General features: G+C 33.9%; 1 protein-coding gene across 6 annotated transcripts in view; it reads right to left on the bottom strand.

The window, feature by feature from the left end:
* LOC128231646 (SANT and BTB domain regulator of class switch recombination-like) overlaps window positions 1–19,058 on the bottom strand; it is a 33,699-nt gene extending 14,641 nt beyond the window's left edge. For 5 of the 6 annotated variants that reach the window (XR_008260409.1, XM_052944692.1, XM_052944693.1 and 2 more), the window contains exons 1-18: window positions 19,014–19,058; window positions 18,126–18,288; window positions 17,568–17,721; window positions 16,655–16,721; window positions 15,955–15,995; window positions 15,050–15,235; window positions 14,639–14,697; window positions 14,265–14,359; window positions 12,995–13,060; window positions 12,007–12,093; window positions 10,072–10,137; window positions 9,270–9,381; window positions 8,209–8,412; window positions 7,371–7,519; window positions 6,009–6,035; window positions 3,462–3,576; window positions 2,308–2,513; window positions 1,872–1,942 (exon numbers count right to left, since the gene is read on the bottom strand). Coding sequence is in view for 5 of the 6 variants with exons in the window: in XM_052944692.1 (XP_052800652.1) it covers window positions 1,872–1,942; window positions 2,308–2,513; window positions 3,462–3,576; window positions 6,009–6,035; window positions 7,371–7,519; window positions 8,209–8,412; window positions 9,270–9,381; window positions 10,072–10,137; window positions 12,007–12,093; window positions 12,995–13,060; window positions 14,265–14,359; window positions 14,639–14,697; window positions 15,050–15,235; window positions 15,955–15,995; window positions 16,655–16,721; window positions 17,568–17,721; window positions 18,126–18,272 (1,852 nt within the window). In the remaining variant the exon portion in view is untranslated. The remainder of the gene's footprint in view (window positions 1–1,871; window positions 1,943–2,307; window positions 2,514–3,461; window positions 3,577–6,008; window positions 6,036–7,370; window positions 7,520–8,208; window positions 8,413–9,269; window positions 9,382–10,071; window positions 10,138–12,006; window positions 12,094–12,994; window positions 13,061–14,264; window positions 14,360–14,638; window positions 14,698–15,049; window positions 15,236–15,954; window positions 15,996–16,654; window positions 16,722–17,567; window positions 17,722–18,125; window positions 18,289–19,013) is intronic. The other variant, XM_052944690.1, reaches the window with a different exon arrangement.
* Window positions 19,059–19,133: the final 75 nt, after the last annotated feature.

Raw genomic sequence — 19,133 nt, 5'->3', positions numbered from 1 at the left:
AGCCTGTCGGCAATTGCAGTTATCATCCCAAGAATGCAACATCTTCGGACATGTTCGTATCACAAATCATCGCATAACACTATACATAGAAATTGTTTATCTTGTTCTTGTTTGTATTGTGTCAGCAGGTTCCATAAAAAATAAATCAACATTAAGAAAGTGTTATTTGATGATATGTTAAATGTTTTATTTCATAAGTATTTCAATTTTAAGTTTAAAAGTGATTTCAAGTGGGTGATCTTTTCCCACATTATTGTGACGTCATTTGATAAACTGTTTACGGTAACAGTCGGGTTGTTCTATTTACAGAATGGGTGAGAAAGGTTTACTGAGAGGTTTTCATAAATGAAATAGTATTTTTTAACAATTCTTGAATGAAAGAATGAACTATTGGTGTAAATATATGTAATGAATTGTGCGATTGATGTCATTATCGGGGATATGACCACAATTGGGCTGGTCCTTCAGACAGCACACACTTTAACCACCCCATCTGCGTTCATATCCAGATAATGACATCAATCTCGCATTTCATTCCTTAAATAATCAAGAGGAGTAACATAAATCAAAGACTTTCATATTTTACGAATGTAACAACACACTACTAAAAATTGGACATTTAAAACATGACTGGTAAAACCTCAGACTTATTCTAGTAGACCCTATTCACACTTAAATTTCATCGCCCCCATTCACACTTAAATTTCATCGGCCCCATTTACACTTAAATTTCATCAGCCCCATTCACACTTAAATGTTGTCGGCCCCATTCACACTTATTTCATCGGCCCCATTTATACTTAATTCAGTGGCCCCACTCATGACAATTTCAGTAACCCCACTCAGACATATTTCAGTGGTCCAACTCATGACAATTTCAGTAACCCCACTCAGACATATTTCAGTGGCCCCACTCATGACTATTTCAATACCCCACTCAGACATATTTCAGTGCCCCCAATCATGACAATTTCAGTAATCCCACTCAGGCATATTTCAGTGGCCCCAATCATGACAATTTCAGTGACCCCACTCAGACATATTTCAGTGGCCCCACTCATGACAATTTCAGTAACCCCACTCAGACATATTTCAGTGGCCACCATTCAGACATATTTCACTGCCCCCTCCATTCAGACTTATTTAAGTAGCCATACTCAGACTTATTTTAGTGCTCCCCCCATTTCAGTGGAAATACTCTGACTTAAATCAGTGGCCATACTCAGACTTGTTTCAGTGGCCATACTCAGACTTATTTCAGTGGCGATACTCAGACATATTTCGGTGCCATACTCAGACTTAAATCAGTGGCCATACTCAGACTTATTAATATTTCAGTGACCATACTCATACTTATTTCAGTGGCCATATTCAGACTTATTTTAGTTGCCCAACTCAGACTTATTTCAGTGGCCATACTCATACTTATTTCAGTGGCCATATTCAGACTTACTTCAGTGGCCATACTCATACTTATTTCAGTGGCCATACTCAGACTTATTTCAGTGGCCATATTCAGACTTATTTCAGTGGCCATACTCAGACTTATTTCAGTGGCCATATTCAGACTTTTTTCAGTGGCCATACTCAGATTTATTTTAGTTGCCAAACCCAGACTTAAATCAGTGGCCATACTCAGACATATTAATATTTCAGTGGACATATTCAGACTTATTTCAGTGGCTATACTCTGACTTATTTCAGTGGCCATACTCAAACATATTTCAGAGGTTGGTTGGGATTGGTATAGAAAGGGTAAAAATGACTTGCTGTTAAAATATTTAAACTAAAGACTTTAGTGAATAAGGGTCCTGAAACATTAGTCTTCGTTTTTGAAATATAATCAATCTGAATAGTATATAATCTGGTACCTTCCGTCCTCTGGGCATCCTGGTTGTACCTCATTGATCGTGAAATATCCCAATTGGATTTCTTAGTTTGCCTGAAAAGGTTATAAAAATACATGTACTATCTATAACCTGCAAAAATGGATTGTATTTGCTCCAACGGCAGTGAAATTGTCATATGAGCATCATAAACTTCACAGCATATTCAAATGATTTTAAAACACTGAATTATTCAAGAAGAGGTATACTACTTAATATCAGCCCAGTAAATGAATAATGACACATTTATGCATCATCAAACTTATCTCTTTGATAGTTCCGCATGAAAGTTTCCTCTCAACAGAATGTTTCATTTCATAGTCTTTAAATCCATGTTAAGCACAAGATATTTCATGAATTATCCTTCATCAAGCTTGGTCATAAATCGTCCATTTTAAGTAAATAAACCTAAATCCCTTACTCAAATCCTGGGGCATCCATAAGGATTGCCTGCGGTTCAATGGTTATGCGAGACTTCCGGAAGCCCCGCCCCTTGCGTGCTGTCCCACGGGGCTGCTCATCATCCCCAACCTCGTCATCGCTCTCACCTAGCCCGACATCATTGAACTCAAATGAGACTTCACGGTCCACAGTAAGAGCTTGTAATCTGGGCACAGGCCTAGCAGACTGAGATAGGAAAGTTTATCATCAGTTAAGAGATAATTTTCAGTGAAATATAATGTGTTTTTTGTAGGAGATATAAAAGGAATAATAATCTTTCATTTGAGACAAAAAGTTCTTATCTCTGTGCTTTGTGCAAATCCTTGGTCTTAAGCAATTATTGCTTATCTATTTGGACCATATCATTAAGAAAACTAGGAATGTTTTCATAGAACAGGGAGGGGGTCTCATCAAGAACCTAGGAGATAGGATTTTTGATGAAATGCCCCTCTTCACTGGTGAAGATCTTTACAGAATGCCGATACTCATGTCCCAAGCATTACTGCTATCTTCGACTGTCAGAGGGGATAGCCACTGTCACTGATCTTATCCTTGAGGCAAAAAACATCTTTCCAGAGAACATTCAGTTCTATCTTGCTATCATAAAGCAAGCTTGCAGAATGTTGTCATCATCAATGCCAGATATAATAGACAAGATGGCCAAGCTCTCTGACCTTGACCTTGAGGCAAACTCCTTATTTCCAAGGATTTTAAGCTCCATCTTGCTTTAATAAAGGGAAGTTAAAGCCTGTCAGATACTCAAGTAACAAGCATTGATGTCATCATCAATGCCAGATATTATAGATGAGATGGCAACACTCTCTGACCTTGACATTCAGGTAAACTCCTTATTTCCTAAGATATTCGGCTCCGTCTTCCTTTATAAAAGGAAATTACAGAATGTCCCAAGCTCTATTGTCATACTCTAAGCCTAATGTATTTGAGGGGATCGCTACTATCTCTGACCTTGACATTGAGGCAAACTCCTCTTTCCAGAAACTTCCATGTCCAAAGCTTTGATGCCTTCTTCAATACCAGATATAATAGACAAGATGGCCACACTCTCTGAGGCAAATTCTTCATTTCTGAAGACATTAAGCTCCATCTCGCTATTATAGAATGTTAGATACTCACATCTGTGGCCTTGTTGTCATCCTCGATGCCAGATATAATAGACGAAATGGCCACACCCCCTGACCTTGACCTTGAGGCAAACTCTTCATTTCCGAAGACATTCAGCTCCATCTCGCTATAGGATGTAAAAACAATTTAAAGGATATTTTCAGATTTGTAAATTTAACAATCAAAATTCAACAGTTGTAATAAAAAATGTAAATGTTGAATAACAATAATTTTTATTCTTTCATCAGTTTAAATGATAAAAATTAATGGGGGGTTTTACTATATAATCTATTCTAATTAGTGTATAGATTGAACTTAGTCTACTACCGTATACAATATAAAAAACATGCTTCTACAATTTACCACTAAATAAATAGTAACAATAATCTAGTAATAATATGTTTAAAACATCATGATACCATTGAAAGATTTTTAACTTCACAAATATTTATAATCTAAAACATGCTTTAAATTAGAAAGAAAAATATCTAAAAAGTTTTTTATACTTACCCATTCCGATATTGACCAATCTTTTAAATCTCATTAATGCTACACAGATTTGACACTATTCAAAATGAGAAACAAAAACTTTTTTTTCAAACTTTTTACTCATGTCTCTCTGTTTCTGTGAAATACACTGCCCATTCAGGGAATGTAAAACAAGAGTTCGAGAGGCAGATACCAAAGCTTCGGATTTCTTTGAAACAAAATAAAAAAGTTTGAAATGTTAAAGCAAAAGGTTTTGTTTCTCATTGCTTAAGTTGATACAGAGATGGCTGAGCTATCACAGCAGTGATCAATACCCCCAGATTGTAATATTTAAAACTAGAGCTATCACAGCAGTGATCAATACCCTCATATAGTTATATTTATAACTAGAGCTATCACAGCAGTGATCAATACCCCCAGATAGTAATATTTAAAACTAGAGCTATCATAGCAGTGATCAATACACCAAGAACACTTAAAAATAGGAGTTGAAACTACAGCTATCACCTTAGAGATAAATTCCCCAAGATGACTGAGAAAGTAAGAATTGAAACTAAAACTTTCACAGCTGTGATAAACATCCCCAAGATGACTTAGAAAATTAGTGCTGTAACTAGAGCTATCACCTAAGTGATAAATACCCCCAGATTATTGAGAAAATGTAGAATTCAATCAATAACATACACATGTATATCAAAGTAAAATATTTATTCTTAGATATTAATTGATATAAAAGAATATTAAAAGATATCTCAAGCCAATCTCTATAGCAACTAGAATGTGTCCATATAAAGACTGAAGTGTCAGGTAACTATGGAAACAGAGTAATGTAAACATTCTATCTACACAAGACACTAGTGTGGACTTATCCAATAAAAAAAATGCCAAAAAATCAACAACATCAAAATAAAGGTACTAAAATTACATTTTAGGGTAGTAAATTTTAAGCTATGTTTTTGATATTCTGTGAATGATGAACTACATATTTCACAGGCCATAAATATTTTATATAGTTAGGAAAACGTCATATGTAATAATACTTGTGCATTAACATTTCATAACACATCAAAATGTCAAGTTATCTTCTTTGAATCTTGATAAAGTTGGTAAGGTTTAAATTTCTAGCAAAAAATAAAAACTCATGAATGACTAGTGAATAAGTCATACCTTTGAAAGATTGTATTGGTCATAAGCCAAATTCACACAGCAAACAAACTGAATACGATCTTTCACGTGATTAAAACCTAACAAGAGTGAATGGCGTTCAACAAAATTACTGACATTTAAACGGACACTTGTTGACTCACGGAAGGACAATTCCGTAAAGGTTTATCAGAGAGGCAAATAGTGGCGCAGAGTACTCGCTTCTTGAACCACTGTGGTTGTGCAGTGATAAAGAATGCAAGAAAGTGTAACAAAATAAAATTTAATTAGTTATATATTTAGTGAATACTGGGAATTCATATTAAAGACAAAAAAAAATTGTTACAAATTGGTCAACTAACATGATGCACAATTGAGTTATTGCTTTTGATTCGCAAAATTCAAAATATGGTATAAACAAGAAAATCACGAGGATACGAATGCTCAACTATTTTTCAAAGTTTAACTCATAAAATACTAAGAGGCATGTTACTTTGAAAGTTTTAATTTGCTTGGGAGGATAATCCACAAAATTATAAAAATATATTTCATTATATTTTTTTAATTTACATATGTGATTTACTAACAACATTATAAGAAATTTATATAATTAGGAGTGTTTGAATATACTTAGCTCACAAAGAAATATATATGATTAGGAATGTTTGATTTACGAAGGGGCATTGCTTAATAAATTATAAGAAATATATAATTGTGAAATTGTGAAAGTTTAAATACTATCAATTAAAAGCATGCAAAGATATCAAAAACGTGAAATCAAGGTAATCTAAGAATATACGAATAAAAGATGTAACCAACTCTAAGCTGTGAGAGTGAATATGCTTTATAAAAATTGTACATAAGATAAAAGTTAATTGTTTTCTGTGTAACGATGTGTCTACGATATTTGTCTAAATAAACTTTTACCGAGCCATCCAATCCCAATACTTCCTACTGTAAAAACAAGTATGTGTTAAATAGATTTGTTGAAATTGTTTAAAGCTACACTCTAACAGATTATTAGTTTTGCCACATTTTTTTATTTCTTGTCTCGGCATGAGCCAATATTTGCGTTAAAATCTGGAAACCAGTGACATAAGACTACTAACAAAAGAGCATATCATAATTTTCATATTTACGTTTGAAAATTAATGTTTTATGGCTTACGCTTTAAAAGAAATGAAATTTTTGACAGTATTTCAAACATCTGAGGTCTGTTTCATAGTGAGTTATCTTATATGACTGCATTAAAGGCATTGATACCAAAATCAGCTGATTCTGAGACAGAAACGAAGAAAATGGTCAAAACTGTCAATCTGTGAGAGTACAGCTTTAAGCAATTTAGGGAAAGTTCAATAAATTACTTATTAAATTCTGACAATGGATTAAAATAAGTATGGCAGCAGAATAAGATTCCAAGCCAAATTTACAAAAGAATATGAACATTTTTTTCATCATGGAATTACAAACTATGCAAAAAACAAATAGAACTTTGGCAAACTCTCCCAGGATGTATACATTACCAAAATGCATCAAAAAATATTCACACATTTTTGGTCAATAAGCTTAATTTTTAACCTGAAAATGATGAGAACCGAAAATGGCCTGAATATTGCTATCTTTTAATCTAGTTTCTTAAGCAGTGCCTTAAATAAGTTTAAACCAAATTATTTCTCAACATCTTTAATTGTTAAGTGCAATAAACCTATATAGTGACAATTCCACACAAGTGTTATACGACGTACATGTATATAGAATGGCTACCATGGCTACCATGCATAGCATGCCCTTAACCCAGAACTAACAGCCAGGGGGAATTATTGAGATGAGAGATGGTTTTACCGGTACTTTTATAAGAGTCAATATTTTATTTTTCAGTTGTCAGTTATGGAATTAAAAATATAAAATTGATAACAAATCTTTACTTACTAATTATCAAAATTTAATACTTGTAGATGTTACATGTTTTACTGTTAATGAGTTAAAAAATATATAATGAATAAAAAGAAAATTATTATGTTATATCAATGTCAAGGATTAATTTAAAAGTTATTAGAATTTAGCTTAGTAAAAGACAGACAATTAAAATCATGAAAATAACTTATAATTAAGAAATGAATGTGCAAAGTCACCTCAAAAAGCCAAACATAACTTTAAAAAAAATATCAACCAAAAAAATATCAAAATTGCACACATGACAAACCAACCAAAAAAATCATTAAATGAACCCAAAGAAAACCATAGGAACCCAATGCCAAATCTAGAGAAGGGCCACTATTAGTGGGGTACCTGGCATCTGTCAGTCTTTGATATGGGACACTGATAGCGTCCCTGTGCGCTAGAAGATCGTCGTAAACTTTGTTAAGCTGACGTTGAAGGTCTGTGTCGCTGTCGAGATTCTGAGCTGTGTTTACGATATGATCGCGTACTCTGCAGCCCTGCAATGTGGCTTACATCTTGTACAATTTTATGATTATTGTTGATAATGTGAGAGGAATAACATTTAGGTTTTAAGCTTGAAACTTCTTAAGTCCATTATAACAAGATTGAGCTAAGCTCACTTTTTGTTTTTCTATAATTTGCGTAAAAATTCTTTATGATTATTTGTCTTTAAATTTAAATGATATTTATGCTTATCACAATAAACCATTTTCCATTTATTAAAATCATATATAAGTATGTTTTTTGGCTAATTTAATTAAGTTACTTAATAAGCTTAAGAAGTTTTAAGAAATTGGGGCCTGCTGTGTAACTTATTGTATCTAAAATAACGGTTGTTGTTTAACTGGTACAGTCTGTACATTTGTAGACATGTAATATAGAGATAGATAATACATTGCTCAAATGAAATACGAGATTATTTTTTCGAGAAATTTTAAAAATAAGAGAGTTGAAAGGAATGGGTGATGGTGCACAGGGTGACATGTGTGTAGTTGTTGTCCGTGTCAACATCTGCACAATCACAACATGATCCCTCTATATCTGCAGTGCTATGTCGCCGGACAGTAAGATCCCTATATGTCTGCCATGCTATGCAGGCACCATAATAAGATTCCATTTTGATACTTTAAATGCACAACTTGGGGTGTATTAACCCTTTTCCATATATCTTTAATCACACTTTTACCTTATTTTGTTGGGTTGGATCAAACCGCAGGCTCTTCTGGTGACAGCAAGGGTATGTGCCGACAAACGACGTATCACTCATTTCATTATCGTAGCGCGGAGCCTCGGGATGGTACTTGCAGTGTCCGTAGTCTGTGCACGTGAACACCTCTCCACATCTGCTACATGTCTGGTAGTGAATTGTGCCCCAGACTCGCCAGTATACCTGTTAATGTTGAACTTTTAAGTGCTTTCAATGCTTTGATTTTGTTTCAAAAGTTTTCATAAGAATTAATTTGTACATGGATGATGATGTTGAATAAAGTGTTTCTCTAAAAGTTGTGTTTGCATAACACAATACCTGGGCGAGAACTCAAATTTTCCGACCTTTCCCAGGCGTTAAGGCCAACAGTTCTTAAATAAAGGTGCATGTGTAGTTTGTTGCAAGTGTTGTCGGTCTGCATTGTTTTGTGGCATTTCATCTCTCTTGTTTAGTTAAAGTCAGTTCGGCCTTTACCTTGTGCGTCTAAAAACAGGGTAATTGTTTATTTGTTGACTAGCTGGGCTTATCCATTGCACCCAAGTTCTTATAAATATTTCACAGCATTGATGTTAGTACTGTACTGGTAAGTGCTTTCAGTGCTTTGATTTTGTTTCATAAGTTTTTATGAGAACCTCGCCCTTTGAAATAATTTGGACATGGATGATGATTTTGAATAACGTTTTTCTCCAAAAGTGGTATTTGCATTTAACAATACCTGGGCAGGAAATCACAATGTAACCAATTTAAAACATTTGAGGGTGAAATAATCTTTGTTTTAATCTTTATACCTACAAATTTACTTCTTCCTTAACACTCATGAAATTTATAAAAACAACAGAATCCATGTTGTCATTTGTAAGTCGATTTTTTTATTTTGTAATGCAATTTTTAAGCAGATCCAGAAAACTGCCAGCTTCTTATTTAATATAGAATCACAAAACAACTGATATATTCAGACACTTTGGTCGGTTTACATCTCGTCTTTCAGACAAACTGGTGAAGGTAATGAATTCAAACTCATTCCCATAGATTATACTAACCTCCCTCCATGACTTCAGCTGCGTCTTCAGATCAATCAGATATGCATTCACATCAAATGTTGTATCTCGCACATGGCAGAATGTCAGCTGACCTCGCTTGTCTATCGTCATCCTAAAAGCAGCAGACCAGCATAAATAGTTAAATGTTGAAAAATTACGATATAGTAATTTCTGCCATTTAAGAAATTTGTTTAATAGAGGTAGTTTTAGCTTTTAAACTGCCAAATATATTAAAGTTTGTATATATCTAAAATCACATAATAAACTCTCAAACAAAACAAAGAAAATATTGATTACATAAAGCACATAATTATATGAAGGCAGAAGGGTGCCTACATGTATGTTGGTCTCCATGAGGGCAGAAGGTTGCTTCAAAAAAGGACAGGATCCAGCACCCTCCTTTAACTCTTCACCTAAATCCATACTTAGACCTCTAAGCAAATTTGATTATCTGAAGCACTCAATTCTTTTGAAGGCAGGAGGATGCCTATGCTGGTCTCCAAGAGGGCACAGAAGAGCTACCAAAAATGACAGGATCCAGCACCCTCCTATAACTCTTTTGCTAAATATGTAGCCTAGACCCTAATGAGTATAACAACAAGAGCTGTCGTAAAAAGTTTCATAGTCAATCAGGGGCCATAACCTGTGTAAAGAATAATATGGAGTTATCTAACCTCATCATGTGATGGCCCTGAACAACTGTGTGAAGTATGGGGCGAGTAGTATAGCCCACCTATTCTTAAAATAGTAGAGCTAAAAGGTCATGATTTTATGACTGTTATTTCACAAAAACCTTCCATACCTGCTTGGCATACATTTGACTTTGGATTCCAAGGTCCTTGTTAGCATCTTCTTACACACAGAACACCTATGAAATAAATAGGTACAGAGCATTGACTTAAGTCATAAATTAATCATATACCGTATGACTCATGCGAAAGTTCGTTTTTCAATTGATAAAGTAACAAGAAACGCCGCAATGCAACGAAACCAGGTTTTTAATGATTGACAGAAGGACTTCAGCCGGTGTCTGTTTTTCTATTTTTAGTAACAGTGACCTTGAACCTAGGGACCCCAAATGCAATCCATTGAAAGGTATCCATAAACTCTTCCTTTATACCAAGTTGTGTCAGGATATGTCAACCCTAACTTAAGTTATTCAGTTTCAACCATTTTTCTATTTTTATTAACAGTGACCTTGACCTTGAATCTAGGGACCCCAAACACAATCCCATGAAAGGTATCCATAAACTCTTCCTTTATACCTGGTTTGGTTAAGATATGTAGACCCTGACTAAAATAATTCAGTTTCAACTGTTTTTCTATTTTTAGTAACAGTGACCTTGACCTTGAATCTAGGGACCCCAAAACGCAATCCCATAAAAGTATCCATAAACTCTTCCTATAGACCAAGTTTGGTCAAGAAATGTCAACCCTAACTAAAGATATTCAGTTTGAACCATTTTTCTATTTTTAGTAACAGTGACCTTGACCCTAGGGACCCCAAACGCAATCCCATGAAAGGTCTCCATAAACTCTTCCTATAGACCAAGTTAGGTCAAGATATGTCAACCCTACCTAAGGTTATTCAGTTTCAACTGTTTTTCTATTTTTAGTAACAGTGACCTTGAACCTAGGGACCCAAACGTAATCCCATGAAAGGTATCTACAAACTCTTCCTGTACACAAGTTTAGTCAAGATATGTCATCCCTAACTAAAGTTATTTAGTTTCAACCGTTTTTCTATTTTTAGTAACGGTGACCTTGACCTTGAACCTAGGGACCCCAAACGCAATCCCATGAAAGGTCTCCATAAACTCTTCCTATAGACCAAGCTTAGTCAAGATATGTCATCCCTAACTAAAGTTATTCAGTTTCAACCATTTTTCTATTTTTAGTAACAGTGACCTTGACCTTGACCATAGAGGCCCTTAAATGCAATCCCATGGAAGGTATCCATAAACTCTTCCTATAGACCAAGTTTGGTCAAGATATGTCAACCCAAACTTAAGTTATTCAGTTTCAACTCTATTTCTATTTTTAGTTACAGTGACCTTGACCTTGACCCTAGGGACTCTTAATGCAATCCCATGAAAGGTCTCCATAAACTCTTCCTATTGACCAAGTTTAGTCAAGATATGTCATCCCTAACTAAAGTTGTTCAGTTTCAACCGTTTTTTCTATTTTTAGAAACAGTGACCTTGACCTTGACCCTATGGACCCCAAAGGCAATCCCATGAAATGTCTCCATAAACTCTTCCTATAGACCAAGTTTAGTCAAGATATGTCATCCCTAACTAAAGTTATTCAGTTTGAACCGTTTTTCTATTTTTAGTAACAGTGACCTTGACCTTGACCCTAGGGACCCCAAACGCAATCCCATGAAAGGTACCCATAACCTCTTTCTATAGACCAAGTTTGGTCAAGATATGTCAACCCTTACTAAAGTTATTCAGTTTCATAGGTGAGTTTGACGCCGCCCAAAAGCACACCTGCCCACGACAAGCTCACTCCTATATACCCCCTCAAACTTCGTTTGTGGGGGTATAATGATTCATATTATCAATTTCCTTTTCTATTACCGTAATTTTAATTGTAATCCAACCTTTCAGCAGCATATTTTGTTTTTTAATGTACATGGATCAGACATTGTGATCTTACCATTTGGCAAAAATTCTATAGTCATGCCTTTTCTATTGTAAAAGGCTTAAAGTCTTAAATGAAGTCGATAAACTACCTAAAGAGTGTAGAAGCATTCTCAGGGCAGTCCTGGTTTGTAAAGTCAGCTTCAAACAGTCGTTCCAGCTTCTTGGCAAACAGTTTGCTGCAATAGTCAAACAAATATTTCCTGCATGCTGAAGTTAAGGTGATAAAATTGAGGTGCGTGATTGTCTTGTTAGTCTCATTTACCATTATGATACCAATAATGGTAGTTTCAATCCAGGGAAGGGGCGTTTCAATAGAGGGTTTTTAGTCATAACTTCAATTTATGTTAAATGTATTTATTATCGGAATTGATAATGTAAAATTCGGTTGTGAGGTAGATTTTGTAGGGTACTGTAGTTTATATAAGTTTTACATTTTCCTCGAGGAAATTACAAGTATCGGGTTATGTACTGATTTGGGAAATCATTCGATAAGCAAGTGGGGTATGGAGAGGATCGTGTCATTGTACACTAGTAGCGTGTCTTATTGATTACAAAAAATGATATACAAATAGATGATTGTTTCTGTGTTATTAACGCATATTTATTTTTCAGTTTGGTATTGTTTGTGTTACCAACGTACGAATGGGAGTTTATTCGTGTAGAGGGCTGTGAGTGGCATTGATTCCGGACATTACTACAATGCAGAAGCATTCATCACTGTGTATAGGAACATTGAGCCATTCACCATGTTATGGCTATTCAGGGAATCAGTGCCTGTGTGAATGTTATTGAATTGTCAGAATATACAAAATAAAATACCCCGCTTGTTGGCACACCTATATTGTGTTCCTTTGTTTGTCTTTACTTAAGGTTAAGATAATAAATATTTTATGTTTGGCATAAAATGAAATGAAATAGAAAACATAAATCTGTTTAAACGGTGACACATCATTTTTTTTATTTCCTCAACTTTGTTATCCTTTTCAATGTTGGCTCATATATAGCAAAATAATAATAAAATGATAACAATTTACGACTTTACAAGTGTACTTGCATTTTAAAATTAATTAATCTTACCTTTTAAATTTGTCTTTTCTGTCTTTGATTTCATCAGCCTCATTGTGGGTAAAAAGATCAGCGATTCTGAATGGAACATAATTAAACTTTATGTCAAATGATCGGGAAAAATTAACACTTGCACATATTTATAGACAGACGATAATTATTTGTTTCATTGAGATATCAATATAATTTCATCAATTGGCTCACATAGTGAATTTTCAGCGTTCACACGATGAAATAAAATTGATATTTAACCGAAAGAAACTATTTTTATTTTAAGCTTAAAAATGACGTTAATTGGTGTCTAATTACAAACGCTCGCTAAATTTTTTATTCCATCATGCAATTCTTGACTTCATCAATATTTCATTCAAGCATTGTGCTCTAGGTTAAGACAGCAAAACTGGCCACAGTCAAACAGTGAGTGATATCAAAATGTTATTTCAGTTTCAAAACAGCAAGATATCAATTATATTTCACTGATAAAATTCTATAAAAGACTGGAAACCATAAAAAAATATATGAATGTCTTATAGAGTAAGCTAAAATATAATAACCATTATCTAAGTCTGAATTAACTTACATCCTGAGTTTGATACTCAGAATCAGAAGAGCTAAATTTTGTTGTAAAATCGCTGTTAAAGTAGCAGATGGTAAAAAGTTATGTATGTGTTTCCAAAAATCTGTTTTACAATCAGACACCGATCTTTTGTTAACATCAGTTATATTATGGAAATTTTGAAACAGTTAAGAATTCAGGACCCGATTTCTTGAAACTTCTTAAGTCCCTTATAACAGGATTAAGCTAAGCTCACTATTTTTGATTTTCAATAATTTGTGTAATATTTACTTTATTTAAGAGTTTTTATAATTTAGAAAGGAACTATCTTTATGATAATCACAATAAACAATTTTTTATTTATCAAAATTCAGTTCAGCTATGTATTTTGGCTTATTAAAATAACCTACTTAAGCATGTTCAGCTTAAGAAGTTTCAAGAAATTGAGGCCAGTTTTCTGAGCTTCTGTCTAAAACTCAGCCTCAAGACATTAGTGAATACGGAATCAGAGCAGTTGGACACAAAAACAAACCTTCAACCAACATTATTTCTAATATTTTCATTTTTTATCAGCTACAATTCTATAATCTAAATACATAAACAGTCAAAAGCAGAAATGAATGTAACCTTTTTTCAGAACTTACCTTACAGAAAGATACATTTTTGTTGATTTCAAGATCATGAAGTTGAAGTTTGCATGTAATAATAGATACACATGAAGCATACCTGGCCACCAGTTTATCATTGATACAGTTCATGTTACACGGGGTGCCCACAATCGCTGTCATGTTGCCATGGCAATATTCTATACACTCCTGAACCTGCAAAACATAAAACGAATATAGTAAACGCTTGTGAACAAGTAATAACAACATTATATTCCTACGTGAAAATGAGGGCTTGAGTTGTTGGGGAAACCAGAGTTCCAAGACAAAACCCACTTCAGCCTTTGAAACCACAAATCAAACTCAAATGGGTCCAGGATGGGAATCATACCCCGGCCTAGGTGAGAGGCCAGTGTGCTAACCAGACAACCAAAAAAATCATTAAAATATCTCAAGATCTTAGTCAATTTTTAAAACCTTCAAAAGATAGCATACCAGTGCATCCATTTTCAAGAAGTCGGAAGATATCAGGATTGATATCACATTGTTTGGCTCTGAAAAAGTGGAAATAGGTATATGTGAACAGCAACAAAGATTTCAAGTTGAAACTATATAGGCACAAGGAGCATACATGAAACATTACTAAAGCCATAGTTATGGGTTTGGCTTGCATGTGTATATTGCCTCTGGTGATATATATACCAAGTTTCATTTAAATATCTTGAATGTTTTTTCAGCTATGGCAAAGGTTCGCTTTGCACTATGAAACGTCAATAATGACACCAAGGCTGTCACAATATCCCTTTTTATTGTCTTTGAAAAATAGACAAGCTAACTCCAAGCTCTGAATACTTTCAGCTTTTTATTTTACAGTTATCAAGTAATAAAAAAATCCAACCATCTTACCAAGTTTAGGTTTATCACCATGGTCACTTCGTTTAACGTAGTGCATAAGCCACTCGAATATCTGCACGTCACAATGCACTGAGATATCGACCTCCTCCCATCGTTGGGCGTCAGTGGACAGGTACTCTGCGAAATACTTCATTTCCTGAACCAGCTGGTCGCGCGGACACTGGAAATCTTTCTTCACTGTGGATGATGTAAAAGATCACATCTATTTCAATTTTGAAATATCTTATGGTGTCAATCAACAGGTGCTTAGAGAAATATGCCAATTTTCTCCCATCAATGTAGATTTCATTGAACTTAATTTGAACCAATTTACAAAACACTTTCAACAACATTTTTTTTATTTTATGTCAGAATTCCAGGATCTTCCCAAACAACCCTTGGATAAGTAGGTCACATGGACAAAGTAAATCTTTCTTTAGTGTAGATGAAATGGATAAAGTCATCACTAAATTGACTTTTTTTCTCAAAGATGAAGACAATAGGCCAATTGTTCAGAATTTTGTTATAGTTAACTGTATCTGTGGTAGTTTGATAAATACACTTGTGATCTGATGTATTTATAGCAATAGGTTATAATAACTGTTTCAGCAGTACTTGTGTAATTCAAATAATATGAGCACTTCATCAAATTTCCACGTTTAAAAATTTAACAAGAATGTCGTTAATTACATAATTAACAAGTTCAGAACAATTGGCCCATTCTATTCAATTTTTTTGAAATATATTTGCCTATTCAACACAATTCATTGTTTATGTACTTTTGCTTAAATCTAAAGAAAATTCAAATTTTGTATCAGGTACATATTGTCAAAGTAAACAACGCTGTTATGTTTTTCAAGTTACATTGTAACAACAACAGCTCCTCTCACAAGAAGGCAATGTATAAAACTACTTACAGCTCTTTGCTTCATCACACACATGTATAACCATCACTGGACTGAAACATGACAACAAAATGTTATCCATTTAAACTGTTAATATATATGTGAATTTGATGCTGAATTATTTTTTAACAAGAGTTTAACATACCACATTCTACATTACTTTTATCAGAAAGCTATCCAAACAAATTTTAGCTGAGAAATAAAAAAGAGCTGAGAAAATATGTCACCATATCGTCATGTTTTGGCAATGTAATTCAGAAAGGAAAACACTTTTTATTTTACCATGAAACATGCAGACTATTGTAAATACATGTCTGAGTAAGGCTACAAACAAATAAAAACTAGTTTGTACTAAACTTATTGAGTTCATAAACAAATATCTGAGTTTAAGGCAACGGTCCCACAAATGCTCGATAGAGAAGTGACAAAGTTTTTTGTTTTGTTTTTAAGCCCAGTCAAAACCGGAAAGCAAGTTGTGAATGCTTTCAATGATGACTTTTCAGATTATTGTGTATTCAACAATTAATACCTTGTGTGTTTAATTGTAATCAACACAAATGGTCAACATAACTAAAACTCAGAAAATAATGTTCTTTATCTTTGGTGAAAAAAAACACTTTAGAATTGAGGGGTTCTCGAGTCAGGTTGCCCAAATCTCAGGTATTTTTAAGGCCTAGGTGATATTACATGAAAATCCAACAACTATTCTTACCCCTTATCACCACTTTTGCTGTCACTGTTACTGTCTTTACCCCCAGCGTCTTTGTCATCCTTCAGACCTGAAAATTCATGCTTAGTTCTGTAAATCAATTTGACTTCATTATATCACTGGCTGCAATTTAGACTCAAACACATTTTACTTGATAATTGATAATTCTTAGTTTTATCAACAACCAGATTGCTCTAATACAGTGATCAAAATTAGCACAATCCCACAATGACCTTGTTAAATGCTTTTCCAGCTTCAGTATTTTATGTAGAAAGGCTGGTTGAAACTTTATACCAAGCACTAATGTATGAATTCGGGCTTGTCCATTCAAAAGTCCATTTTTGAAGACTGCTTGAATGCTTCCTCACTCAATCATTATTATCCAGACTTAAACCTGCACTATCACAGATTGACCATTTTGGCAACTTCTTTTATTTCTTTGTTTTGGAATGAGCCAATTTTTGTGTATATGTCTGGAAACCAGTGGTATAAGACAGCTGACCAAAAATTAGATTGCAATTTTAAATACAGTATTTATACTAAAAAAATGATGTTTTATGGCTAAAAGCAATACTAATACTTTAGAAAAATGAAATTTTCGGCAGTTTTTTTTATAAGAAATTGACTGAGATTTGTTCTATTGTCATTTATCTTATATGACTGAATTAAAGACATTTATGAGACAAAAATGTCAAAACTGTCACAAAAATGTCAAAACTGTCAATCTCTGAGAGTGCAGCTTTAACATAACTTGATAGCATTATGTATGTAGTTAGTTCAAAGATATACATGTGTATGTACCAGTACATGTAGCTACCCGCTGTACCCGGTATATGTTTGAAAATCAATCAAGATTTGACAAAATCCTATTCAATGTAATGAATGTTCCCCCAAGTTTTTGAACTTTGAAACAAACCTTTAGGCTTTGAAGAGTTGGGTCTGTTTTTAGCTAGGTCTGAGTCTGACATAGTTGAAGGCAAGGAACCTCCCTGGCCATTGATGGTTTTCTCAAACTGCTCAAAAGGCAGAATGTCCCCACTGTACAGTAGCTCCTCATATCTCCTGGCAACCTAGGGCAAGAATATGATAACAGGTAACATTGTTGTTAATTAATTATTATTATAATATATATGTACTAGTATACTATTAATAAATGCCCTGATTGAAATTGTTGACATACACCAATACTCATGTACAATTTTGTTGCTAAGTACAATTAGTGAACAAACAATCTGACAAATAAACTGTACACATAAGATCCAATAGATGAATTTATATCTGTATAACTGTTCTGAATAATTTCAGTAGGAATACATGTTTGCGACATATATGCAAAGTCATTAAAGAGATGTAAACAAGGTTTTATGTAAATACCATCTTTTGTATGTGAGTTATGGCCGAAGTCAAAGTTTTAATGTGACAAAGACAACTCCAATGCAATGTTAATATTTCATCTTTTTTAAATATGTTTTACCATGCCAGCAGTGGTTCCAGGCACAAGTTTTGAGATTGCCTCCCAATTCTTGCTCTGTATGTTGTTGAAGTCTTGTGAGGCAATCAGAGTCTTTAATATCAGATCCAGGGCCACACCTGCCCGCGACATCGGCTCAACCGACCCCATGATTAATAGATGTGATCTGAAAAATCAATGTTTTACATAATTTGAAAATTTCTAATGCCATTCAGCTGACAATCAGTAATTTTTTAAAGTAAATACCACCCACAATATCATCTTAAAAGTACACTCGAATTTGACGAATATGACATGCTAAGTGAGCACTTATTTTCAAAAGGGAAATGGTTAATAAATTTTTTATTATGGGTAGAACTGACGTAACTAGAACAAGCTTCACAACTGAACTGAATTATTTCTCATGGGTTTATTTCAATTTATTTGCTTGTCAATGACACTTCATCATGTTCATCATTCATGCTCTGCAATGACTTCATGGCAAACAATTACATTATATCCTGTAGTGTAACAACTTCAACACATTGCAAACTAAAATAGCTTGTTTCGAGATATTGGTATAGATAATGGATTACAAACATTCTTAAACGGATGGCATAAACAGATAAAATTAACGCTGCTGTTGATGATGATGCCAGACTACATGATCACTTTATGAATGTCATGCTAGGCACATCCAAACAATTACAGATGGCCAACAGATCAAAGAGGTAACTGTTAACAAAACAACAGCATGAAAAGGTGAAAAAATAAACTTCCAGCAACTGAAAAATGAACCTGAAAAATGAAAACGAGAAACAAAACCATTCATTGTATCATATAGGCGAAATTTTTGCAATTATAATATAGTTTAGAAGTCTCATGAATGCAACAGCAAACAGGAAAAAATACCTTGATTATTTGGAATTTTGGGACCCAAATTCTGAATCCAAGGACTCATTCAGTAAATCAATAAAATCTGGAGCAAACGAAAATGTTTATTCAATGGCAAAATATTTCATCAATTACACT

The sequence above is a fragment of the Mya arenaria genome, chromosome 4 (assembly GCF_026914265.1).
Source record: "Mya arenaria isolate MELC-2E11 chromosome 4, ASM2691426v1".
NCBI lineage: Eukaryota > Metazoa > Mollusca > Bivalvia > Myida > Myidae > Mya > Mya arenaria.
Note: the sequence above shows the minus strand (reverse complement) of the source record. Positions and strands in the feature narration are given on the sequence as shown.